A 28,000-nucleotide genomic window follows, 5' to 3' on the forward strand; every position below is an offset into this window, starting at 1 on the left:
CACAAAAGGGACTGTGCTACAGGAAATTGCTCCAAGATCATTTACAACGAAAACTGAGGATGGACTGTGTTTAGGCGTAATTGTAGCAGTCTCCTCAAGACTCCACAAGCATTCAGTGAGTTAAAAGATGCTCACCAAGAACCACCTGGGACCACATCTCTTAGACTGTAGTGCAAACATTCCACCAGAGAAACATGAACTGAGAAGGTCAAAAGGGGAAATTAAGAAACCTGACAGACTGGATTAGTAAAGGTTTTTAAAAAAATGAAAGAGAGAAAGAGAAACGTGTTTTAAAAAAATGGTATGCAATTCTCTTGTGCATCTCAAAGAAAGGAGGATGTTATGATCAGTGCCACCACCAGAAGTCGCTGCTGTCTAGATATGCACTGTTATAATGATGCAGCAGAGAGAGTGTGTGTGTGTGTGGAACAGAGATGGCATGAAGGCTGCGTTAATAAAAAGTTCACCTATTACAACGGCAAACCACCTCCATCATTAATAACGCCAACACAACATACCATAACGACAAGGAGATCCTGAGCTAAAAGAGTCTACCAAGCATTACCACTCAAATGAAAGACAACTCAAACCCTAAACAATTGCATGGGCACACAAAAACATGAGCAGCACTGTCCACTTTAGCTCCTGCTAATTTTTCCATTTCAAACCAAATTAACAAGGTGTCCTATAAAAGCAATTATACATCTGTCTCATCACCGTGTGAGCTAACAAAGAGTAGTCCAAAGAGAGGAAAAAAAAAGTCATAAAGCGTGCCTTACCTTTGTTTTGTGGTAAAAATTTTTACTTACTTATGAAGGTCCTGGATTACATGAAGGTTTATATGGTTTATAGTGAAGTATTTACTCTTCCTTATACTATACTATCTTGAGGCCCACTTCTGTCTGGATCCTCATAGTTTTCTAAGGTAAATTTGGGGGCAATCCCTTAAGATTCGCCTGACTGACGATTAATAGAAATAGTTAATCAAAATTGGCTGATGGGTTACTGAGGTATTTAACTGCGTAACACCTCTATTAAAACGTCTGTAAAGCACTTTAACTTCTTTTTGCATAGTTACTCATCAGACTTTATCCTAGTTGAACTGGGCTGGTTTTCACTGAAAGTGGTTTTCATTTTTGGAGAGGATAACGATTTAAATTTTCTACTGTGTTCCAGGTGAATTTACTCAAGACACAGTAACGCATACCTCGATTCTGGCATCTGTAAAATCTCACATCACTAATAATACATCTCAGCAGAATGCAACTGACATGAGCTGCAACCCATTGCAATTCAACATGTTGCCTCAAGAGGGAGACATTAATCCAATAAAGAGAGATTTAAAAATAAAGATATTGTAGTTTATATGTCTTCATATATGAGGAACACCTTCCTAGGAAAGTTTGTAAATTTGAATAGATATAAGAGTGACATTTAAAAGACTAACTTAAATGTTTAAACATTGTATTATATTGCTGTAGGGGGGATTTCTCACTACTCCCATCACATCTAGAATATCCAAATGCACATTGTGACACTAACACAGATGTGTGTTAACATTTCTTCTTTAATTCCATCCAAGAGTCACATTAACAAGTTACATAATAGCAGTCCTGAACAAATTCAGCATAGCTTGCAGAAATGACTCTTCTTCATCAAAATGCATTAATAAAATAAAACCTGTTTGATATAGAAAAAATACAGGGAATAAAGCTACAGAAAAAATACAGTTCAGCTTCTTGGTTCACAAACAGTAAGCCATCAGAAAGAAAATATCGCTCCGCCTGGAGTACACAAGTCTTTCGTCTTAGGCTTACTGCTGAACTAACTGTAACAGGCAGGCAGCAATAGCATAAATACAAATTTCGCTTGCAGTTTTACATATTTTGTCAGATGGATAAAAACTTAAAAAAAAAAAAAAAGAAAAATGAAACCGGATTCTCCTCTAAGGAGAAATTTGAAATTAAGGTGAGGGAAATTAAACTGGCAAGTATGTTTAACCAGCCTCAACAAATAATTCTTCTGAAATATAAATACTGAAAATGAAAAAAAAAGTATATTTAACTTGCCGATGAAGCGGAATTAAACTTTGTTAAAACCAAAACTATATCATGGGGTACTGTATTTCTATATGTTTAACATGGGGGGCACCTCTTGAAGAATTAATTAATAGTTATTCTTGATCAGATTTTCCATCTATGTACAAAAAACAAATGCTTTCCCTCATCCATAGTGAACTGTATTATTAACCATGTTTTGTAAAAATCACATCACTACATTTAATACTTCTATCCATGGTGCAAACATGTCAAGTCATTCAAATTTTTATGCTGATGCCAAGTCCTACAAGTTCACAAATTTATTTTTAAGCTACTAAATTTCCCACAATCCTGAGACAAAGCAGAGGTTTAACAAACATTTTACAAGTTTCAAACTAGCCAAAGAAAAAGTGGGGCAAGGAACAGCTTATTTTCTGATCCCTAACATCCTCTGCACTTCTGTTATTCTTCAAAAGCATTAACCTATTTATAGTAATAAAGTGATTGTTACAGTACTGTAACCTACAAACTTAACATGCTTCAGAGCAATGTGACACGTCTTTAAAGACTAAAAAATAAAAAAAAAATAAATAAAAAAAAATCTAAAGTGCAAGCACAAATACAGAGTTCAGAAGGGGAAAAATAATCTGACAATGCTAAAAGATTGTCATGTATCATGTTAAATGATAGTCTGCATGTGTGTGCAGTCTGGAGTGTTTGTGTGATGCAGCCCGTCATGTAGTGGCACATCACCTCAGGGCCTGACACATTTACACACTCATACTTTATAGTTCAACCTGCACTCAAACTTAAAAAAAAAAAACATCTGAAAACCACCTTTTCTTAGGAAAATATCCACTGGAGATCAGAGCTCCGAGGAGCATCTGACTGTGACAAGATTGTCTGTACATTCTCTCTTTTTTAAGAATAAAAATTCTATAGAGGCTATCAAGGCTATTGGTTTCCATATGAAATCTGCATTTTGTTTCTAAGCAGTCAACTCAGCGAGAACAATATAACAATAAAACTTTACACCGTGTAGGAGGAGTACAGCACAAAACAACTGCAGGATTATACAAAAGGGAAAAAAATGTGGCTCATTTGTTACTATCAATACAATCTGCAGAGCAAAGAAGATCACAGATCTTTGTCATGGCAGTGAAAATAAAAATCATTCATATACGTATATCAAAAATTCACAAAATGTCCTGCATTTGGAATATTCAAAATACATATTAGAACTCTTCAAAAGCATTCATCTTGAGAAGGCTTAAGAAATGAGAAATATTGCTTTACTGAAAGCCAAAGAGGATACATACACATGTATGGTCATGAATAAGATGGGACTGTGATAATAAAAAATTAGAAAGAATCTGATTGTAATGAGTGTCACTTCATCTATTCAAGAGAGGTATTCCCTTTAATGATTTACTTTATGAAATGAAAAAATGTAAAGCACTGTTAATTTTCTGAGGCAGCAACACAGTCTAGCTGTGTTTCAAGAGGAAAAAAGGAAAAGTATCGTGTGTGAATCTAATGAGAAAAAATAAGTGTCAACATTTTCAATGTTTCTTCTATTAAAGAAAAAATATATTATTGCAAAGTAAGATAAATGACTAAATGTTAGACGTAATAAACTTTTACATTAAAATTTATTTTCTTTTATTACCCCTAACCCACCTGAATTCATCTCCACTATTAGCCTGATTTCAGATAAAACTTTTCTTAAATTTTCCTTCATTTTAAGTTGTAACTGAAAAGCACGGGCCCACTTCATCTCTGATTATACAGACGTTTTATGGCTGCAGGCTACCTGTACATGTGCAGAGCACTTGAAATAAAACCATCCTGGTGACAAACACGAGGTTTAAATACTATCAGAGGTAAAAAAAAATGTGGTGGTGTTTTGTCCTGAAACATCTCAGCATTTAAAAACAGCACAGTTTCTTGTGTGCAGATTTTAAATATTGCATGGGGGACTTTACAAAAGTGAGTAATGATATAAAGCATGAGCAGGAGAAGAATGGTGCAAAAGTCGTAACTGTGTAATGGTGAAAGGGAAGTAGTAGGCTATGACCTAGCCTTTACAAAGCCACTGAACTGTCACTGTTCACATGATGCCGTTTGTTCGCTTCAGACTACATATACACCACAGACTCACAAGAACAGTACAAACATTACAGGTGACAAATGAAATCACCCAATGCATTTTTGGTCCACGTTGTGTAATTCTGATTTGAAAAAAAAAGAAGAAAAAAAAAAAGTTGTAAAGTGTAAGAACATGAGAAATGACCACACAGGAGAGTACTGTCATATGAAGACTTCTCATGCACATAACCCACTGAGCGTCAAAAAGTATGACATCATAGGAGTTAATTTTTTTCATTTTTGTCACTGAACCCTGAGCTAAATCAAATATTGTACACATGCGCACACACATACACACAAAAAACAGGCTCATAGCAGTCATACCATCAACGTGCGGAGGCCTGAGTTAGCCTCAAACGTGGCTACTTAAGCTTTGTGCTTCAAGTTTTCCAACAGTCGTCACAGGTCTCTTCAGGCCTTTCTTCTTTAGATAAATAATCGTACACACTGCTCAAAACAACATGAGCCCAGTCATTCTTCACTTCCAATTCAAAAAGGCAGCTACCATTTAAGAGAGGAAATGGAGAAAAGTTACAAATAAAAGACTCAAACACTTAATTCACTAAGATTTTGCTCACTTCACAATCCAGGGCTTGTTTTTGCTTCATTTCCCTTGTGTTAAAAAACATGCACAGTTCCATGTCGCAAGGAAAAAAAAAAAAATACAATTTTTGCCCCAGGAATCCTAATAAGTGCTTGCCCTTCAAGTATTCAAGCATTGTATCCAAAGGGGAGAAGAAAAAAAAAAAGAAAAAAAAAGAAAAAGCCATTTGGCATTTGGACAATTCACCCTATGGAAAAATGAATGAAGAAAAAAAAAACTTTGTAATAAAATAAACTGTTACAGGCTGAAAGTAATCTCATAAATTTCAAGGACACAGTACTAATAAAAAAGGGTAAACGTCTTCATTTTTGTAATTGTGTTTGATGAAATGCAGTCCCTTACTGTTCAGACAAGCTACTAACAACTAACTAACCAACCTTACACAACTTCCTCTCACCAGGAGAGGGGTGTGTTTGCTCCCTCTAAGGTTTTAAACCTAATTTTAGTTGTGTTTCTTGAGGAGTGCATCTGGTGCGCCATCTTGGTCTCGGGGGCTGAAGTCAGGACAGATACCGTTGGCTGTTTTGCTCGTGGCAGTGCCTTGCAGGTTCAGGGCAGATGGGTTGGGCTGTGTTTGGTGAGCATGGCAGGGTCCACTGTGAAGGCCTACGTTCTCTGTGTATAGACATTCTTCAGCAAAGTCTGGGTTTTCTTCCACAAAGCCTCTGAACTTGTCTGGAAAGGCCACAAGAGGGTGCCAGAGACAAAGGCAACATTAGTCACAGCTTCTTAAGAGATTGCACCTAAGAACTGCTAAATAAAGCTACCTGGCTGTTGAGAGGCTGAAAAAAATTAGCTTCCAATTTGATATTCAGGCAAAGTTTTAGGAAATTAAAACTATTTCAATTATTGTTTTATCAAGTAACTTACCAAATGTAATTTTCCCTGTGTCATCAGCGGCGATAGTGGTAAACAGACGTGACACGTTGAGGTGACTCACTCCTAAAGCTGTCTTTAGTATTACTGCCAGCTCTCTCTCTGTGATGGCACCGTCCTCCTCTGCCTCAAACATCTGAAGAAAAGAAAACAGGAGGGCACAACCCAGCTGAAATAATATATAGAGCACTACAAGTAATAACTCAAACTGATCCAAAACTATGTTTCCGTGCAACAATGACTCCCTTAAAGGCACATTCAATTTAATGTTATGAAAGGCTGATCTGACACCAGAAATTTTTGTATGCAAGGTAATGTAAATGCAATGTAAGTGAGTCGATAGAGTATGCACCGATGGAAAGAATTATTGTTCTACTCTAAAAAAGACAACCTTCAATATGTGGCATTTAAATATAGTAAATTTCACGCTGAATCAAAGCAATGACAGAAAATCGTTCTGCTTGAGCACAAAACTGGAGACAAAACATACCTTGAAAGCTAATTTCATGGTTTCCAGAGTTTTGGCAGGTTTGCATACTACAGATAAGGCTATCACATATTCTCTTATATCCATCCTGTTATCTTCGTGCTGTTAAAAAAAAAAAAAAAGGGAAGAAGATTTTTAATGATTTGGTTACTGCAGTCCCACTATACCCCCACACATTAAAACATTTACATACAGCTACAGATTACTACCCTACAGGAAATTCTGTGTACCACAACCCATCTAATTATGTACTGCAGTATAAGAATATGGTACTTTGATTCTAAATTGTACTAAACCATGCTGTTGAACTACCATCGGTTCTGAGTGAAAAATCAGTTTTTACCTCATCGAAAAGAGCAAACATATCTCGCAGCATGTCTGAAACTGGCACATCGAGGAAGTGAGCAAAGTCCTCCAAGCTCAGCTTTTGTCCTTCCAGCTTCCTGGCTCTGTTCCCGTAGTCCTGCAAAACCTTCTCAGTGTTCCGGGGTTTCAACCTGCCACATGAACAGGAGGAAACTGCATTCTTGTTCATAACATAATATCAATAATGTAATAAAAGGTCCATTATTAAAGGAAAAAAAGGGAGAAAGAAGAATGTGCTTGCAAGGCAGTAATGCTTGCTAGGACAACTTTAGAAAAGTTAAAACTGTAGTACATCTGATTTTGTTCCCCGTGATTTCACATTCTTTTCTGACAGTTTCCAAGAGCTTGTCATAGACTATGGGGGTAAATAAACTCCATGCAGGTAGTTCCTTCTTACCACATATCAGAGTGGAGTTCCACTAGAACAGATAATTCATGTGTAAGGCTCAAACTACTGTGAAACATGATAACCAGGAAACTGACCAACCAGCATGAGTCACCTGCCAGTAGGTGCACATGACCAGTTGCCAAAGGATGCTGCTGCCACGAGCCGAGTCTGCGGTTTTCTGGCTCAGTATTCTGCTCCTTACTTACTTCTCTTTGATGGGTGCATTACATTGGAAAGTTTAAGTGACTCACCCCAGTCTCCTGACGAGCTTGGCAAACTCCAGCAGACAGGTGTCGACTGGCAGTCTCAGCTGGCCCTCTGCCATGGCCAGCTGGCAGTCTTCAAACGAATAGTCTGTGATGGGAACCCCCAGGGCTCTGAGCGCAACACAGAGAAGACAATGATGGGACATCAGTGTGTGCAAATCAATACTAACTTTGCTAAAGGCTTACAGGGCAAATGTGGAAGCCGATGTGGCTGCTATAAAGTAGACGACAACAAGCTTTCAGTCACTGTGCAGAACTTAAGTGTATGAGTGAAACGATATAATATTGGTTCTGAGAAACACGAGAAACATTTGGGATCGACTTTTGTTCTTCATTCTTTTTAGACCGACACTTGACAGACTTTTACTAAGCCTACTGGAATTCAAAGAGGCAGGTTTGCAATGCAATGAACCGGCACAGGATTATTTTTAACACTTTGGACTTAGTGATCAGCCTTGTTTGCTTCGCTGCTGATTCTTTGACAGATTTTGATCACAAGTGTGTGATCTAATAACTTTTTCTGAACACCAAATTTTAGTACCCACAATAAGATTCTTTTAAAATTACTGATTATCATTGTCCAACTGACCATAGCAACCCATCGGTGGGGTATAGCATTTCTTTTGCATTTATAACTTAGTTTGTACATGAACAGATGATGTCCCAGACATCTTGGAATCAATACTTTAAAACTTACTTGGCCATTACTCGTCTCACGTTGATAGCAAATAGTGCAGGATTCTTTTTCTCCTCTTCTGATGGTGTGTAAATGGGAAGGAACTGTAAGCAAATCAAATATCAACTATGAGCCAAATCTTAGACAAGAAATTTAAAAGTAGATATTTACAAAATACAAAAATAAATGAATAATTCATATATAGGATAAAAACAAACACAAGACCGTAGATTAAAAGGTTAAACTCATCTAAACCATAAAAAAAAAAAAAAAAAAAGATGACAGCACACATCTGAGAACTCAAAAAATGTCTCACTGTGGCTACACTGGACATCATCTACAGTCACACTAATGTATGTAACATGGATACTTTCATACTTACTTCTATGACAAATTCATTGTGTAGTTGGCAGAGTGTCAGCCACAAGATTTCAAATCTGGAAACAAGTAGAATGTGATCAACAACAAATAAATATAAGCATAAGGACTTTTTAACTAAGCTCAAGTAAATGGGGCAAAATCGGGACCACATTTTACTTTTAAAATCTAATTATGATTGTAACTGTATTTTGACACCATACACAGCACATACTAATTCATTTATTTCTATACTGCTTATTCTAGTTGAGGGTTGTGGGGAAGCTGGAACCTATCCCAACAATTAGCAGTACACCCTGAACAGGTCGCCAGTCCATCACGGGCAGATATTAATAACAATTATTAAATTATTGAATCCAAGGACTTACGCTCCAGGCCCCTGCCACGTCCATGTAATTGTGTCCTGTAAAAGCACATAAAAGCTAATTTACTCTTAACCATCTATAAAAGAAATATGTTTTTTAGAGATGAATATTTCTATAAAAGCAAAGGTTAACTTCCACTGCAGCCTTTTATTGCTCTAAGTAAGCTTGGTTAAATTAGTTCTGAATTACAAGACCTTTGAAACTTAACTAATTCTAAAAGTAGTGGGAAAAATTCCCTATTGTCCAGCTGAGGCCACTGGTATATGTTCTAGATGTTTAGTTTTCACACATCTGGAATTTCCATGTTTATTTATTGAACTGAAATAAAAACTTGTTTTAAAAAAATAAATAAATGATACTGCAGGTGTACACAAAACATTCTGGAAAGCTTTTTTTTTTTTTAAAACAAGATGATAGTTGTTCAAAGACAAAGTTTGAGGAAATACAAAGAGCTGAATATACTTCAACGGCTGTGAAAACATTAATAGCTGCTGTGCAGTTACTTTACATTAATACGTTCTTACGTAATCTTACCAGTTTATTAGGATAACGAATCACAACGGGCTGCACTGGGACAGCTGGGATGAAGGCCCCTACAGGACAATCACAGCATATATCATTAGTTTTGGCTGAAAACAAAAACACAACTCAACCCATTTCATACGTCGGTGCCATCTAAGAGATCTGAACGTACGTTTTAGATCAAATTTTAAGTTCAAAATTCAACCTTGACAACTTGGACATGAATCAAAAAATGACAAAAATACTGAAAACAAGGAGGCACAATGGATAAACAGTGGCAGAAATGAAGATACCTGGCTTAAAGGTGATGAGGCAGGATCTATTGGTGCATGTTCCCTCTGGAAAAATCATTATCTGCAGGTAAGAGGAGGAGTGATGAATTAAAACGTTTGAACAAGTTTTTTTTTTTTTTTTTTTAATAATTTTTATAATAATTCATCAGTCCATCCACACTGAAAACATGTTTGCCGAACCAAACCAGTTTGGCAAAGAGAGATGCAAAATATTTTATATCAATTCATTTTAAAAAAATCAATTGCACTTTTGCATCCACAACACGATTACCTTATTTATGGAAATTACCTGAGGCCATTCTCCTCCAGAGTGCGCTCTGCGTTTGATCTCCTCTACAGTCTTCTTTCTCGAGTCCTGGTCAGATCGGGATACAAACACTGGCCTGATGTACTTTATCAAAGCTATAAGCAGAGAGTAAAGAGAGAATGGACAAAATAAATATAAAACAGAAACAATTGCCTAGGAGAAAAAATAAGCCGCTGCAAAATAAACAATCATAAATGTAAACACTTTCAGAAGCACAAACAGTTCAAGACACAAGAAAAACTCAAATCAGAAAAAGATTAAAGTTGCTTTTTACATCAGCCCCTTCGCTAATGGATGCCCTTAAAGAAAGAGATGCAGTTGTCAAGTGTGAAAGAAAATGCATGAATTAAAGAAATCTTTCATGACGCTGGCATTGATACAACTGTACAGTGCTATTAAATTAAAAATCCCATCATCCTGGTACAAAGCAGAAACCATCATTAAGGAGAAACAGTACTGGTTTGTTTAGAAAGAAAACTGGAGATGAACACTTTATTTCACAAACTGTAAACGTAAAAAAAAAAGCTAAAAGAACGGCATTGCTTGTGCTAACTTGCCACTATGGGGAACAGAAATAAGAAACCAACCGAAACTTACAAGTGGACGTGTCATTGTGACTGTGTCTTCTATTTTAACACACAGCTGTGTGTTATTACCCACATGTTCCCTCAGAGGTGGTCACATGAGTCAGATGAGGCTCATGTGCTGATCATAAATGCATGAAAGGGCTGGCTTCCCTTTCTAATTGGAGTTCCAGTTGCAATATAAATAGTCAACACTAAGATCATAGCTTTTAACCTTCGATCCAAGTTCTACAAAGTGCTTTACAAATGATGCTCATTCTCACTGTCATTAAAAAACAAATGCTATACACAGCACATGGGTTTGAGATGCAGCATTTTTTTAAATTGACAACTAAACATGAATTAGCACATCAGAGGCAATGTGAGGCTCAGTGTCTTATCCAAGGACACTTAGAAACACTAAAGGGGAATAGATCGATCTTCTTCCTGGAAGATAACCACTCTCCACCTTATTGAGCTGTCACATTTTCCAAAAAATTTGAAATAAAACCACACAATTCTGTGTGTTTTGATCAACAAATCAACATTCACCGATGATGGAATCTAGATTCTGTACATTTACAAAGTTATTTTGACTTTAAGCAGATATGATTAAAGCATTATCAATGCAAGGTCACGGTCCTCTGGGATCCGTCCTTCGAGGTGGCACGTTGACCTGAATTGCAGCGTGGTGCTGCTCGAGGACGAAGACCAGACAGAGAGGAGCCGGACCTTGCATTGCTTAAGCAGATATGATTAAAGAATAAAGTCAAGATGACATAGTAAATAAAGGATCTAAATTCCTTCACACACCCTACAAGTTTCAGCATCAGCAATGGTATGGGACTTTTACTATTATTTTTTAGAGAATTGCATCAATAGCTGTCTACTTTGGTTGAATACCCATAAACTCTCATTCTTCCTGTGGTCAGAGAAATATGGACTGCTATGCAGTTCTAATACAAATGTCAATTAATGTGAGAGGAAACTTAAATGATGAAAGCAGCTCACAACTGACCGCAGGAAGTGTCTCTTTGAATGTTTTCATTATGAGGTCTGGTGTATATAGTCTTATTTTTTTTTTCGGATGTTTCAAACGTAAATTATATTGTATAACTGGATCCATATGAGTATAAAATCTATATTCTTGCACATGTACTGACCATAATTTTGAAAAAGGAATACTGGAGTCAACTTCCTGTCTAGTTCTACTGCAGCTCGCTTGAGAGTGGCAGCAAAGAGGAGACAGAGCAGAGTAAAGCCCCTTACATACTCCACCAGAAGTGGAGTATGTAAGTATGTAAAAAGTTAGTTTTGGTCTGATCCATTCATACTGCGTCTTTATGTGCCATGAACAACTGACCTGGCTAGTTTGTATTTAACGTGAAACTTCATTTGTGGCAGGGCGGGATGTGTACGTGTCTTTAAATACCAAATGTGATGGATACATTGTCATACTTTCTCACCACCTCGATCAGCTGTTCGTTAAAACTATCTGTTCAACCGAGTTGCAGTTACGTTTAAAAAACAAACAGAACAATGTTGGGTAGTTTTCTGTAATGGCTCATTCTTGGCTAAATTTTCAGATGAGTAAGCCAATATTAAAATATTTCCAAAGGAAGAGTAAAGAACCAGAGGAAGAGTCAGGTGACACAAAATAACGAAGGTGTTCCATGTTTGTGATTTATTGTGACTTTATGCCCTCATGTTCTGGGGAATACAAATGATATATGCAGCATTAACTGCACAATATTAGTGATATAAAAGAATATAACACTTGTTGCCTGTTTGCTAAATAGACAAAAGTAATGGAGGAGAATAGTGGGGCAAATAAAAGTGGAGGGGAAGAGCAGGAGAGAGCAGCAGGGAAGATGTAGCTGACTTTCTGTACAGCAGAGCCTTATAGTTTTTCTAAAAAAAAAAAAAAAAACAAGTAAAAGCAAGTGCTCTCAGCCTGGCCATTAGAGAAGGCTAAATTATGTTTGCCTTAAATAAATTCTTTATTTATAAAAGGTGGGTGGGGAGTGGAGGTCGTTTTAAACTGCCCCACAGTTTAAAAAGATCCTGGAAGAAACCCTGCTCTGCACAGGGTGACACCTACTAAATATTTTAAACTCACAAAAGGAAAAAATTACAAAGTGATGAAAAAGGAACTGTAACCAGACAGCCTGTTCATGATTTGCAAGTGTTTATGAGTACAAGCATTTTCTTTCATTTCTAAACCTGCGCACAGAAATTACCCTAAATATATGCTCCTGAAAGCTGTGGAAAAAACAGCATCTAGAGGAGCAAGCAACAATGTTTAAGTGAGAATATTGTAATTTTAAGAAAGAAGAAGGTGAAGACATGAGAGGAAGAAACTGATTCCAACTGAGAGCTGCCTGCTGACAAGAAAGGATTAGAGCTCTACTGAGACACACTGCACACGTGACTGTAGCTGATCATGTCTTAATGCTTATTCTGGATTCCACTTGCTTGGCATGCACTGCTGCTTGGTTCCTTGTACAAGGCCAAAGACACCTGTCAAACTCTACTTTTACAGGTCGTAACATTTTCAGGACAGCTTGCTGCAAAGACAACACGTGTTAAATTATGCTATATAATTAAATCTAAATTAAAATTATAAAACCTAAAATCTACTTTTGGCAGACAGCATATTCTTCACTGACAATATGTCTACGACGAAATATACTTAGACCTTGTATGGTTTCCATCTTGCAATGCAAGCAGCTACTGCTGTTTTAACTTGACTGAGCTGCATTCAGCCAAGAGGTAACAATGTGGCAAATTGCTGACTTAGTAGCTAAAGCAGTAGGAGAAGGGAAGACCAAAATTAACACCCATAGACCTCTACTGCATGTCCTGCTGGCAGGGACATATGAGCCAATGCCTACACTGACAACAAGGAAGGCAAGTGCACGTGGAGGTTGGTTAATTGGATCTGCTGTCAGAGTGCCGTGTGTTCTGTCTGTGACTGAGCAAGGCCTACCTGACCTCTGCATGGAGCTTTAGGCTGTACATACACTAACTCCATGTGCTATCTGAATGTTCCTTCTGTGTGGATTTGTATAAGATGGAAAACAGCAAGGAAGAGGTGCTGAGTTGGAGATCCAGGTTAAAACAAATTCTGAGATACTGCGAGACCCAGGCAGGGTAGAGAGTTCATTCACCTTACTGTCCATGTGATAAACATAAAAGTTTTTTTTATCATGAATAAAAAAAAATGAAGCTGTTTGGCTGTTTAACAGCTTTGTAAACCATTTACCTTGGATGTTATAAATAGATGTGGTTAAGCTGTCATTAAGAGTGCCATTTTTTTTTTTTTTTTTTTACCCGTACAAGTCCTTAGATCACAGGTTTGAAAGTCATTAGGACAAAAGTTAACTTTATGTCGGCGTTTTACTTACTGCCCCAGAGAGGTATGTCCTTGCTCTCTGCCTTCATGACAATTGAAGACATTGTCATTGTGACTGGGATGGCATCAAAGTAAGAAGAGTGGGGTGCCAGGCTGAGGATGGGTGCTTCTGCAGGCAATGCCCTTTGCCCTTTCACAGTCATCCAATGGAAACCTCCAGCAAACCACATGACCCGCATGATGAGTCTCAGAATGATATCCACCAGTCTGGAAACAAGATTTTGAATGCTTGAGGGGCTTTTTTTTTACTTAAACTATAGATTAAAACATTGTGCATTGTCCAGATCCACAATACTGGATAACATGATGGATTACAGCACATGCCCACCTACATAATAACAGACATTAAAAGATAAAGCCTAGATGAGCTGCTGTGGAAAACATGTAAGGTAAATGAGTGTTGGCAGGAGGGAAAACAAACAATGTAAACACCACATAAAGCTGAACACACTGCCATCAGTGTATTCAACCGTTTGTTACGCCTCACCCTGCCTTGTTCTGCTTATTCAGAAGTCCTACTTCTTCATTTACAGTTACAGTTCACTACTCAAAAGCAGAAAAAAAAGTAAACATCTCCAGTTGAGACTGACTAGAATCTTGTTTTTGTAGGAATACCACCAAGGAAAAGTCTCAAGATGATAAAATCCCAAGCAGCATTTTAAAGTGAGACTTTATTTAGTTTTTCTTTTGCACTGCAGAATTACAGCCAAAGATGCAAAGATGAATCATAGTTTAAAAGAAAAATCCTGATAAACAGTGTTGCCTTTTGAAAAATAATATGGAGACAGCATTTTTTTTTAGCCATGTAACTTTCTTTTGATACTGAAAGCAGCTTTGTTCATCATATGGCTAAATGCCCATAGCATTATACTTCTGCCTTGTAAATTGAAAATGTGCTGACTATTTCTGAGAAAAGTGTTTTACCTTGTCATTGGAAGAGATACACTGCCTCATAAAATACAAAACCTTCAGACAAACACAAGGATAACAAAGCACCTACCTTCTCCACAGGCACTGCGGTTCGACGGTGGTCTCGGAACGTCCTACTGATGCGATGAAGGCGAAAGGCCAAGCCAGTAGCATCATGAATGCAGCCATGAGTAGACGGATGGGGAACAGAGTGACTGTCATTAATGCAATCTGTGAGAGATTGAGAGAAAGAAGTTTGCTAAAGTAAGAAATCCAACTCTGAAGTTTTCTTGTCTGCTACATATAAACCCAGACTATGCAGCATTTCCTTCTGGTACAATCTGTTCACAGGACTAGAACAATACCCAACAGACAGGGTCAGGCAATGCAGCAAAAATATATCACATTAATATTATTTTTTATACTGACTGAGTCAAATCATGACTGAGTTTGTTGATACTGTCATTTTCAAAAGTATCCCAACAATAACTGTAAAGGGCATCATGTCCCTTGCCGTGAAGTATGAAACTGCTGTTGTAGTCTCTTCGTTTTGTTTTGAATGCCTTTTATATGGGGTGCCAGTTTTAAATGACAGGAAGATGCTTTCAGTTTGACACTCGCACTGTGAGAACAGCTGAGTCACATCAGCCCACATCTGTATGTTTTCTGCATTGTCACTGGGCTGAAAACTTCACAAGTGGAAAAACAAATAAATAAAATTAGTTGCATTTCCCATTTGGGGTTCATCAACTGCCACTGCAGTTCACAGACTGTATTTATCTATTTTTCTTGCTAAATCCAAACCACTTCCATCTTATTTATGTACTGGGGAATTTGTCAACTACTTTGACACATTTCTCTTCACTTTCCTTCCCAAGTTCACTGGCAGGTCGTTGTATTTATTTTATTTTTTTCAGTTTTCTTTTAGGTTTTCTTGGCAGTTAGCAACCAGCTTAGAGGTGCATTGCTACCAACTGGTGAGATTGAGTGTGCTGAAGGATGAAAAGGTGGCTCTGAGATGTATTAACTAAAAAGGTCTCATTATAGCCCAGCCCTAACTGTAGAAAAATTATTTTAACCATGTTGGTTTCTGTTCTACTTCCCTTTATAAGGTGCAACTTTTCACTCCAATGGTTATCTGTGCTTGTCCTCACTCTTAAAACTGTTTTTGTTCTTTAAGAGTTTAACTCTTATACAGTTTAAGTTTAATTTGAAAAAAAAAAAAAAAAAAAAAAAAAAAGAAAGAAAAAGTTTCTCTAGCACATTTTCTGCATGCTCACCCATGCTTCCATTTTACTGCTGTCTGCTTCATATGTTGCTCTGAAAAGCTTGAAATTGCCCAGAACATCACAGACACACAAATATTTTAACAAGGAAAATATAAGAAATACAACAATGATTTAAACTTATGGGAAAAACAGACTAATAGCAACTAGTGCAAAAGATGTTCATGCAGTTAAACTTTTAGTGTACTGCATCTACTTTAATATATATTTTTTTTAATTATCCTTGAAATATGCACAATAAAAGGCAGAGCAGGTCTAGTCTGTAGTATGGAGTTGAGATATTTATGTTATCATATAAATGGTATATACTGTGAAATAGGGCTGCGCGATAAATCGTTAAAAAAATCGAGATCTCATTTCTACACAAGCATTATATATCACAAGCTGCATCAAAAACAAAAGTTCCTAATTTCCTCTTGGATTTTTTCAAGCGTCCCCAAAAGCAGCACTGCCGTTGCCTCCTCCCTCAACCAATGGTAAAGCGCCACTGCAACACATGATTCAGTGGAGGAAGCCCACCTGCAGGCCAGTGTTTGGAAAGAGGGAGCGAGAGTGAAAGCAGAGGAAAGTCTGCGGGTAGGAGATTTAAATGCATAGAGACGAAAACCCAAGTGGTAATCGCAAGAGTCCCATCCCATCCAAACTGAACTCGTATCCAAGAAATGTTCGCATTCAGCAGCGGTGTGGAAGTATTTTGGATTTAAACTGGGTGATGACAAACCTCGTGAGTTGCATAGTAAAGTGTGTTTTGCCCTGGTTGCCCTGGCAACACTACAAATCTCTACAATCACAGTAAACGTCACCACAAAGTACAGCATGATGAAGCCGTACAGAGCAAGAAACAAAGACAGATGTCAATAACCGGACTGAACCTTATAAATTGCATGCTCCCCTCACTCTCTCTAATATATATATATATATATATATATATACACAGTATATATATATATATATATATATATATATGTGTGTGTGTGTGTGTGTGTGTGTGTAATATATTTTTATATATGTAATATATACCTTTACAAAAGTGATGTTTAGTGCAGTTTAAGTGTTTGCATTTTTCTCATGCTATAACAGGGCATTTGATTTTTCAAATGAGGAAAGCCTGTAGAAAATATTTTCAGTTGAAACTACTCTGGGAAAAAGTGTATATAGAGCCATAAGAAATAAATGCAACAGATCTGAACAGGCTTTTTTTTAATGATTATTGTTGTTTTATAGGCAAGAACTAATAGGCTTGGTTAGTTCCAGGTTCAATGTGTGCAATAAGGTAATTATAAAAAGGTTTTTAATAAACATTGAACCAGTCCAAACCGCAACTTGTTAGTTTTTTTTTCTTTTTGCCCACTGTGTATTTGACTTTGACACCCCTGCTCTAAACGAAAGCCCATTTAAATGTCTTTTTTTTGTTTTGTTAAAGTTCTGTGCAAAAAACGTGAAAAAATCATGATCTCAATTCTGAGCAAAAAAAAATCATGATTCACAATTTTTGTTTAATCACGCAGCCCTACTGTATATCATATGCTGCTAATGCTTGAAAGGCATTAAAAGATCTTGTGCCAAGCAGAGTCAAATGATAAGTATTTACAGCTTTTATGACCTCCTGATAACAGTCCTTATCTTCTCTCAATATTTGTCCTGATAGCAGCTACGACTGGACAGCATCATCTCAACGATTATCAGGAGAAAAGCAACAGACAGTAAAGTCAGTTTAAATCTGTTCAACCACCAAAAAAAAAAACACAGCAGATCTTTGGATAAAGGGTCATAAATTTAAAAAGCTTCATTTTTATATATAAAAAAAAAAAAATCAAATAAAAAAAATCAAATGCTAATGATGGTGCTGTTAACGTAAACCACAGCTTGAATCTGGTTGTATTTATATGAACTATAACAGCTAAAAACAAAAAGTTACAATTCAATCCAGAATTTTATTCCCATCACACATTTTTTCAGTTGCCAGAACAACAATACACGTGCAAACAGGTCACTCAAAGGTGCTACAGTTCACTGCTTTCTGCCAGTTAATGACTGAGCACAATGAGAAAGAACTGTGCTTTCTCTGGAAGAAAAATATTTTGTTTTTGCAACAAAGTACCATTTGTCAAAAAGAAGTTCCTTACATTTGACATGCAATTCTTTAAAACAAAACAAAAAGAAAAAAAAAACATATTAGTGATAAAAATGGTTTTGAAAAGTCCCAAAATCCACTAAGAGTTGCCTGTTATGGGTAATTAAAATGCAACATTTACTCATGTAACATCCATGACATCTGAGACTGTAGATTCCAAACTCCGAAAACTGTCAAGCAGCAAAAAAAAAAAAAAAAAAAAATCACAGTGGCACACTATACATAGTACTCTGATAATCTGCTTTATTCTAAAGATTGTCTTTAAAAAAAACAAAACAAAAAAAAAACAACATGATGCCTTACATGTTAACAAATCTGTTGCATGCACGAGTGAAATAAATTAGATATATGTCAGAGAAGGAAAAAAAGTTTGAGGTTTATTTGGATGAAACATTCTGGCCTTGACATTCCAAGTAATCCATGTCTTGGAATTTACAAGATTTACCTCGAGCCTCGATGACCGATTATTTAGTTGTGGAAGGACAATAACTGTCAACAAGCCCAACTCATAGCCAAAATCAAGCTGCAGCTGTGGAGGTGGGAAGGAAATACAGGCGATAGCTGGATTTTCTACCCCTTTTTGATGAAAATGTAGCCTTGAGTGTGGCATTCAGCCAACACTAAGTTGTCTTTCTTGAGAAAGAAGTGACCATATTTGGACAAAATGCTGGAGCTGACAAAAGTACATTTCTTAGGAAACATCTATTGAATTATGAAATTATTTTTAGAAAGCACACACTGGCATACTAATCAAACAGGAGTGAATCTAGCTTCCAATAACTTAATAACATGAGGGAATAATTTGACATTTTTGAATAAGAATCTATTAAAGCCAGAGATGTTTTGGAGCTGGTTCCTAAAGGCCATTACTGGTATTGAACTTGATTAAACATCTGCATTAGCTTGATACCTGACAGCAGATGGCTTTCTCAATCATTCATACAGTTCATGGAAATGATGCAACACCTTAGTTTTACTTTAAAATGTCTCAGGATCTACGCTGTAGCAATACTTTATCTGCTGTAAAAAGTCTACAAATACAAATATTAGGTTTGGGAAGTGTAACAGGGTGTAGTTACTGCAAAATAACTCATTTGCACACCAGATATTGCAGATCATTTTTTTCTACCAAGGTAAAAACCCTGAAATAATGACACTATTTAGTTATAGTGCAACGGAGCAGAAATATCACCTGGAATGGCAGCTGATATTTGACATTGATTACTAGTGCGCTGCAGATATCTGAACTGAATTCTGAATGTACTTACAAACTAGAAAGACTTATTGAATAGTTGTTTATGTTATTGTATTGCTGATCTGGGTTGCTTTCAGCTTTGTTGCTTTGTAGATGAAACTGTTCTCCCAGGCTGACATTTCTTCACTGTAAGAAACGGAAGAGGAAGCTGTGCAAACAAAAATTGTAACTTTTTTTTTTAATAACAAATGTGAACAAGTTGTTTTGCACATAGTCTCAATTTTATAGGCCCGTATTTAAAAGACAGTGAGAAGCTGTGGCAGAACGTTTAGAGGGACACACTCATTGATGCAGTCGCTGTGTGGCACACAGACGACATTAAATCCTAATTACTAGTGCACAAGTGATCAGTGTTCAGTCATCCATGTTAACAGGGGTAATGAGTGATATTTAAATGATTGATGTACAGATCATTGCAAGTGATTCTATTCAGTTGTTTCAAATTTAAAGGTGTTTGCTGTTGTACGAATGCACCTGCAGTACTGCTTAAATATTTTATCAAGTTTGAAAAACTAATCTAGGCTTTACAAAGCAAGTATCACACTGTGATAAGAAAATGAAGATCAAGGTTTGATCGACCAAATTATTTGGGCACACAATTGTAGATGATTTCTGAGTTCTGGCACTCTCTTGCAAGTGAAGGTCAAGGGGCATGTTTAAGCTGATTGTTGCTGTTGCCTTTGAGTGACATAACATGCAACGACAAACATCAGATCAAATCAGATGCTGCTAAAAAACAAACACTGAAACGGAAGACGGAGCCAAATGAAACTTTTTACCAGTGCTGTGTGGAAGCTGATTATCACACACTAAACCCTGCTGCACAATTACTGTTTCTGTAGGTCCAACAAAGAAGAATCTTATTCAAACAGAACTAGCCAACTTAAATTAAACAAATCAACTGCTTAGAAGATGTTAATTTATTCTACATGATGTCATCCTGAAATTATATACAGTACTTAAAGTGTCATTGCAAATCATTTTAAATTGAAGGACGGGAGGAAGGAAGGAAGGAAGGAAGGAAGGAAGGACAGACGGACGAAAGGACGGATGCTTATATTTCATACATGTAACTTACATACAAGCTTAATAAACAGGATGTAAATGTCAGCAATCTTAAAATCAGCTCTATTTAATCGTGCATTCATGAACTTTGTAGCTGTAACAGGTAACTTACATTACAGTGTGAATAGAACACGTGATAATGACTAAATGTGACAGCTACGCTCAGCTGTGCGCTTTCCTGTGATGAACATGATGTTCTTGCTGCAACACTGGAACAGGAGAATTACTCTGGCTGTTTCCATCTTCCTTGGGAGAGTTTAAAAAGCTGATGTTTTTGTCTTATTTTTCACTCGTCTTAACGTGTGGCATCAGTGTCCACGCCGCTGTGGACACAGCAGCTATGACATACCGTCATGTAAATCAGATAAATATCAGACTTTTTGTTCTTCCAATCAGAAGACAAAGTATAAACCTGTTCTAGAGGAAAGAGAACCTGAAATGACTTCTGCGGTGACTTGGTGTTGTATAGAAAATGCACAGCTTAAAATACCACAAGCACGTAAAATTGGAGCAGCGCGCTTAATTTTTGACCCCATATGGACCTGTGCAAGTAGGGAAAAAGCTGGTAACTTGCAGTGTTGCCAAATTAGTGATGCCATCGCTATGCTTGGTGAGTATTCAGACCCCTTTAGGGACTCTTTATTTTTATTTTCATTTCTTTATTTTTTAAAGTGACTTTTCCTGGCAGTCCCTCCCAGCTGCAGCAGATATTCACCTCTGCATCCAGACTAAAGATCAAGCTCACATATATGTGAAGCTGCCACCGGCTGATGCTGCCCTAGCACACAGGCAGATATAAATGTCCATTAATGTGGATAGACAAAAATATTTTAAAAGTTAGACTTCTTTACTGTAACATGAGGTAGACTATTGAAAATAAGGCTGTGCAGGCTGCTAAATCATTATTGCTTTAACACATTAAATAATAAATGCTGATGATTACTTTCTCATGGCCAACATTTTGCATCTCAGTCACTGAGATCACCTGCGTGTTAACTGCTGCAGGTGATCGACCAGTCGACCAGACCTCACTGTTGTTTGCTGGTATTTTTTCCATATTTTTTTTTATTAATTAACGGTGAAGTTCAACAACTACACTCCTACAGGGTGTTTATCTCTCATTCTTGCTTTTGTCAGGAGAAGGGATGGTTTTTTGTTGCTCAACAGACTATTTGGCTATATGATGCCAGTAGCTCTGCCCTAACGGTACTAGGGATGTAAATCCCCACCACTGAGGCAGATTTGATATGCATCTCGATAAGTTGCCAGCAATATGATACTCTAACAATATACTGAAGCCCCCTGCTAATATGATGAGATACGATTCACCCCATTCAAGATGCCATGAGATTCATTAACGATTTAATAATGATTTGATTTTCTACAACGTGATTTGATTCAACACAAAAAGAATTTACAAAACCACATCTGGTTTCTAAATAAAATCGCAAATATTTTTTCCTCTCTTTCTCCCTGTCACCTGTCAGCTATAGACTTTATATAAAAGATGGACAAGGCCTCTGTGACATCGCCCGTAGGTTTCTGAAGAGCTGAATTGAAGCTCATTGGGTGGTTCCCAACGTCGCCATCTTGGTAGCGTCACGTGTGTTGTCATTCCTGGAAAATCCAAAAATGGGCAAAAAGGTGGAGCTGAGAGGGGGACTGTGAAGGTGGGGGTGGATGATTGACACCCATCAAACTCTAAGCTGCCTAAGAGCTAACCGAGCTAACCCGGAGCTAACGGTAGCTAACCAGCATATGGAGGTAGTTGGGGTAAGCCTAAGGCGCGCTGTTAGCCAGCTAAAAACCGTGGTTGTGCTGAACTCTTCCTTCTTGCCACAGATATTGAATACCTGTCAATCAAAAGGACACACACTAATTATGCCGAATTTCAAGATTAAAAACATCCAAACGAATGAGTTAGAAAAAAATTCACCCCCCTCACAGTTGTCATGAAGGTAAACTTGACCTATTAATCCTAAAATGGATTTTCGTACCAGGCTTTAAACATGTTTATTTCTGCTGTGAAGTTGGCTTTTTTAACATGGGATTGACTGTTTTGGAGCCAGCCCCTAGTGGATGAGGGGTGAACTGCAATTTTTTGCACTTTCGCATAGGCTTCACATTTTACCACAGCAGCTTGCCGCTTGTTATAAACTTGATACTTGTTTTCTATAGAGTAAACTAATAAATCCAACTTAATAAGAACATGCAATTCAACAGGGTACAGAGGACTGCTTTAATTCCTAAAAAAAAGTATAAATAAATAATAAATAAAACATGTCTGTTCATTACATTTGTATTTAATCTTGTTCTTTACTTTAACAGTACATTTATTTAAGCAGTTTATTTTTAGGTCTTTTAATAAAAAAAATAAAAAAAACACACATGGACAATTCACAAACAATTCTTCTCTCAGGCCATTTTACTAATACTGTTTCCATCTGTAATTTTACAATGTTTCACAAAACACGTTTTCTCAATGTTTGCTGTTTACAAACTGCTGCTGCACCACCAGCTCCCGCATGTTTTCATAAGAAAATGCTAAAAGATAGTGATGATGCATGCAAGGTGCCTCAAAAACACAGATGCAGAATAGAAAAACTATGTATTAATCACTGTAACCCTGGGATTAACCGATGCAGACACACTAAGAAAGTGAGATCTAAGAAAGATACATGGTGCATTTAGCCAGCAGCTGTATCCAACGCACACTGAAGCTCCCGGTGCAGTAGCATCACAAACGTCTGTCTCGGGCCACCAATTTAAACCAATAAATCTCTCCACCACTAAACCGCACCATTTTCCTATAGATCTACAACTGAAAGGGGTCCAGAAATGGTATGTTTTAATTTGGTTTATGGGGGCCCTTTTATAATGGAAACACTAAATAGTGTACAATACCATACCAACCAGAACAAAAGTCAACAAAATTATCAAATGTTATATTCTAGAGGAAACATTTACTCAACTTTGTCACTAATATTGCTCACATAAATACCTTTGTACAAGTGTTCTGCATAATTCTTATGTCTCTGATATTTGCTGCTGAAAATCTTGAATAGATCTTTAATCTTTTCCCACGAATTTATGCCTGCTTTTCATGACAAAAATGCCAAAGGGCAATCCACTGAAACCCTGATCTATATTGTGTGAGAATAAGCTATTGATTAACTGTAGCGTTGCCAACATCAACGGATTTAGCTCTTTACTGGATTTATCTAGCAAATCACAGACAAATGTAAATTAGGCTTGGTAAAACTAAGAAGCTTAATAACATTAGGCAAAGGAAGTTTATTTGTATAGCATTGGAAGCTTGCCTTCTGATATTTAACTCATTGAGAGTTTAAGGCTATTAAGAAGTGGAATATTGTTTAAAATACCCGAATCTGTAACAAATCCAATGCAATATAGTCTTGTGTTTATAGGGTTTTGTTAATCAGCACTGTAGATCAATTAACTAGCTCATCAAAGTAAAAATACAGAATAAAAAAATAATAATGAGCAGCTTTTTGTGGATTGAAGGGTCATGCCGCTGAATTACAGTACAGCCTCTTTATGAGAATCTGCCAGCTTCCACGGCTGATCCGGGGTTTAGGGCATTGACTAATGTGGCTATTAGGGACATATATCCACTATCATACTTTATAGACAGCCCCTTTTCTGAGCAGCTACCTCTGATGTTACAACACATCAAAAAAGGTTATCAAAGAAATGTAGACTAATTATTTTTAGTATACTTTGCTAAACAATGTATATTGCAAGCAGGATAGCTTAATTTAGTTACAGTCTGCTGTGTTCCACTGTCATCAGCCTGCACTTTCAGGAAACAGCTTTATGGTCAAACACCAAGCATCAGGTAATCGAAATAATTTTACCCACTCGTTACAATCCATTACCACGCGAGTAGGACATCATTATTCTAAAACACTAAAAAAACAGATTTGTTAAACCAATGCTTGACATTGCTGGTTAACACTTAACAGAAGCTGTATTGTGCCATCTCAGAGCACAATTTCAAATATCATGTCAGTATTGCAGAATCACTCACGTCTGAGTCTAAAGTGAAGTGTTCTGCTGTGCCATCGCTTCCTTCAAACATAGGTCAGTTCCCACCTTCAATGCCAGCTCAGAGGAACATCAACGTTGCCTCCTGCTGCATTCTGTCCTGCACCTCAACTAGGGTTGGGCATCGAGCATCAATTGGAACCAGGACTTACTTTCCAATTCTCCCAGAATCGTTCAAATTTTTTCAATTTTGATTCCTAATTTCGACCCCTGGTCCACTGACCGGAAGATGAAGCCGCCAAACACCAACAAAGAAGAATCCACCGGAAGTGTTTGAGTTACCGCCCAGTGATTGGCTACCCTTGTGATTGACATAAATGACAGCCTTTCATCGCAGACTTTTTCAGGCCGCAAAGAAAATGAGCGCACGCATTTTGGCTAGTCAAGCAGGGAGCACTTGTTATGCATCTCCAGGTGTCCTGGGATGAAAATGCCATATAAAACAGTGTGGACATTTTTTTTTTTTTTTGGCCAAAAAGGTGAGGAATACAAACGCACCTAACAACACTGGGTTCACAGAAAGGTCAAATGCCTGTTGGAACGCAAATTTGATTTTATATATGAAGGAATTTGCAGACAGAAATACTATACTGGAAAAATACGTAACTTGGAATAATTTTGTAGCAAACTATTTTTGATATTTTTTAACACTGGACCCTTCTGTGGAAAAGTAATACAGTTGATCATGGAATAGATTGATAATGTGACATCATTACCACAAAACAGGTAGGACGTCCCGTTAGCTGTGTTGCTAGCCATAGTGTTTCTTTCATTAACTGTGTTTTGGTGTTTAGGAGTACTGTAAAATAAATTATGTGGCTCGATTGCAGAGAATCTAAGCTTTCTAACAAGGTATAGCATGCCTATATTGACAAGTGTTATTGGAGAAGTTTTAGAGTTTATCGAACAAAATGCTGACCAGGTTGCTGGCGACCAGGTGGGAATGATGAGGTTAAAACATGTAAACTTTTTTACCCTGACTCTTAAAAGAATCTGAATCAACAATCGTTAGGAACCAGTACCGTTGAAATTCAAAAGATACCCAACCCTAACCTTAACACACGAGAGCAGTGCAACCAAAGGAAGAAACAGTCCGTCCTTGAACAGGCAGTGTGTAAATAGCTTGCAACAGCCAAAACACAATCTGAGTATTTATCAGTTTGTTGGGAACTCAGCTGGTTGAAAGAACAGTTACTGTTTGGTTTAAGCATCAGTGTTTGCGTTCACAGTGTCTTCCTCACATTTCTGTGTATGGAAAACTATGACAGTTCTCAGTCAAAACAAGGAAATTTATTTCACGACCCACTTTTGACTCAGTGCATCAAAAACGATTGAAGTACCTTCCTTCTATATAGATAGATTGATTTTTTTGGATCCCAAACTGGAAAATGATGGGTTGCAGCAGCAAATACACAAGCATAAAGTGCAGTTACAACTTATTCATTACACAATCTTTTGCCAAGAGACTGATAACCATTCACTGTGAGGGAAAATAAAGTGGTAATGTGTGTAAAAACTGGCCGTTTATTGCAGAGAAAGCTTTAAAAATCAGACATTATTTTGCACATTTTATGGAACACTTGGTAAAATAAAAACCTTAAATATGCAAGTTTAGCTTAGTGTATTGCAACATCTTTACCTTTCTTGATTTGATTCTGATCAGCTTACTCATCAAACCAGAAAAACCACTTTGCCTTGATTTTGAGCCACAAGCCATTCTAACATTTCTTTTTCAGTTTCTGTAAAAAGAGCCAAGAGAATAGATCTGTGTGTGACCCTCCCTAGGTCACCATTTGTACAAGTAATAAGATACTTGCTCATACCTGCTATCGAAGAGCAGTTCCAGTCATAAAAACAGTGGCTTTCCTATTAGGCTAAACTCTCAAAGTTGTGTCCCATTTCACACTGTTTTCTGCAGTATACAACATCTATAGGAACTACTGTGGCAGGTAACAATCAGGATATGAATATGCCAAACAGGTTTGTTTATCCTTGAGCTGTAAGATTGTGAACTGAATCCAAAGAACTAATGTAAACATCTACATTAAAATGTTATTCCATGTTCATATATATAAACTATTAAATTCTAATACTTTAATAAAATTAAAAAGAGTAATACTTGCACAGAAATCACAACTCCAACTTCCACAATAGTTGCAATGCAACTATCAATATTAAGCATGGTGCTTGAGCAAGCCAAACCTTGCAAGGGTTTCATTTTGAGCAATAAGTACTAAGTTGTAAAACCAGTAGCTGCAGGCTTGTAGTTGTTAGCAATTAAGATCTCCTGGAAGGGAGTCTGAAAGCTTCAAATCTGATTATCACCAGCAATGACGGATAACGGATGCGTATTTACCCTGCTGCTGCAAAACTGTAGCTATTTCATCTGGTGATTGGACTACCTAAAACTACAACGGGGGAAAGATTAGAAAAACATGGGAAAATATAAGTAAAAAAGTTAGAAAAATTAACATGACTGTCAGTTTTCCATCCCATTTTCCAACCCCCCATTCACACGTGCTGGGTCCTGCTTGAGAGCTGCGTACCGTTATCAACAAAGCTGGAGTGGGAAGAAATGTATGTATGTATATGTATGTGTGTGAGTGTGTGTGGTGGAGGGTGGTGGAGGGGGGGGGGGGGGGGATGCTAGAGAACCTCGTTTTTATAATAAATAGTATACATTACCCTATGTAAACTAAGCACGGTAAAAGCTTCCAATTAACCCACTAAACACATCCAACTAAAAAGCAACAAGCTAGGCCCATCTCGAACAGTCGGCCATGCTCTGTTAACTCTATTTGATATTATGGGGCTTGTGAGTGAGACAGATTTTGCCCAACACACGTGCATGTAAAATTTAAATTATAGCATCCCATGTGTTATTCGTTTAAGACCGATAGAAATCCACGCAGGAATTAAAGTAAAGCAGTAGCAAAGACAGAATGATGGCAGGGAAAAAGCAACATGTATGTAGCTAATGTTAGCTTGCTAGCTAATACTAGCACAGCTGACAACATGCAATCAGGGAAAACTGCCTGGTTACATGATGACACCCCAACCACTGTGTCGCACTTAACTGCTGATTTCTTCAAAGAAACTAAAACACCGTGTTAACCTATAAGTGCACGGAGTTAAAATAATTTTCCTGAAAACATACCTTTACTTTTTCCATGGGGGTGAATTTCAAGACGTGCACAAAGGGGTTTCTGACCGGGGGAGCCTGGTCCATCTTCTTTCCATCTCCCTCTATCGCACAATGTCTACTACTCGGCAACCTCATTCTTAGAAGAAACGTTGGTCAAAGCTGTAGCTACACTGATGCTAATTTATAAAGAATTTTGATTCTGCCCAAAAGAACGCCTCTCAGAGCGAAACGTCTCCCTTATCTGTCTTGGATGGTGGCTAATTGAGGTGGCAGTGTTGGGCTATTAACGTTATCTTCCTTTCTTGGACAGCATGGGGGGATAATGGGTTAGCTCAAGGATTAGCTGAGGATATCTGAAGTCGCCGATCTATGTCTGCCTGTAGTGCGCTCAACGCCTTCCTCCACACTTCCCCAACCAGACCAGCCCACTAGCCCAGCAAGCTAA

The 28,000-nt window shown here is 37.4% G+C and overlaps 1 protein-coding gene across 1 annotated transcript; it reads right to left on the reverse strand.

The window, feature by feature from the left end:
- Window positions 1–1,549: 1,549 nt before the first annotated feature.
- Window positions 1,550–28,000, reverse strand: LOC121642317 (lysophosphatidylcholine acyltransferase 1). The gene is made up of 14 exons (XM_041988986.1): window positions 27,568–28,000; window positions 14,694–14,833; window positions 13,686–13,900; window positions 9,698–9,810; window positions 9,409–9,469; window positions 9,128–9,186; window positions 8,597–8,631; window positions 8,233–8,287; window positions 7,872–7,954; window positions 7,160–7,285; window positions 6,498–6,651; window positions 6,158–6,256; window positions 5,662–5,803; window positions 1,550–5,466 (listed from the first exon to the last, which is right to left on the reverse strand). The coding sequence occupies exons 1-14, from the start codon at window positions 27,688–27,690 to the stop codon at window positions 5,234–5,236; spliced, it is 1,638 nt and encodes a 545-aa protein (XP_041844920.1). The 5' UTR covers window positions 27,691–28,000; the 3' UTR covers window positions 1,550–5,233.

This window comes from Melanotaenia boesemani, chromosome 6 (assembly GCF_017639745.1).
Source record: "Melanotaenia boesemani isolate fMelBoe1 chromosome 6, fMelBoe1.pri, whole genome shotgun sequence".
Lineage (NCBI taxonomy): Eukaryota > Metazoa > Chordata > Actinopteri > Atheriniformes > Melanotaeniidae > Melanotaenia > Melanotaenia boesemani.

Coding starts and splice junctions, on each gene's coding strand:
- LOC121642317 (XM_041988986.1), bottom strand. CDS start 27,690: ATGAGGTTGCCGAGTAGTAGACATTGTGCGATAGAGGGAGATGGAAAG. Junction 6,652..7,159: donor AAGCTCGTCAGGAGACTGGG/GTGAGTCACTTA, acceptor TTCATGTGGCAG/GTTGAAACCCCGGAACACTG. Junction 5,467..5,661: donor CACAGGGAAAATTACATTTG/GTAAGTTACTTG, acceptor TGGCCTTTCCAG/ACAAGTTCAGAGGCTTTGTG.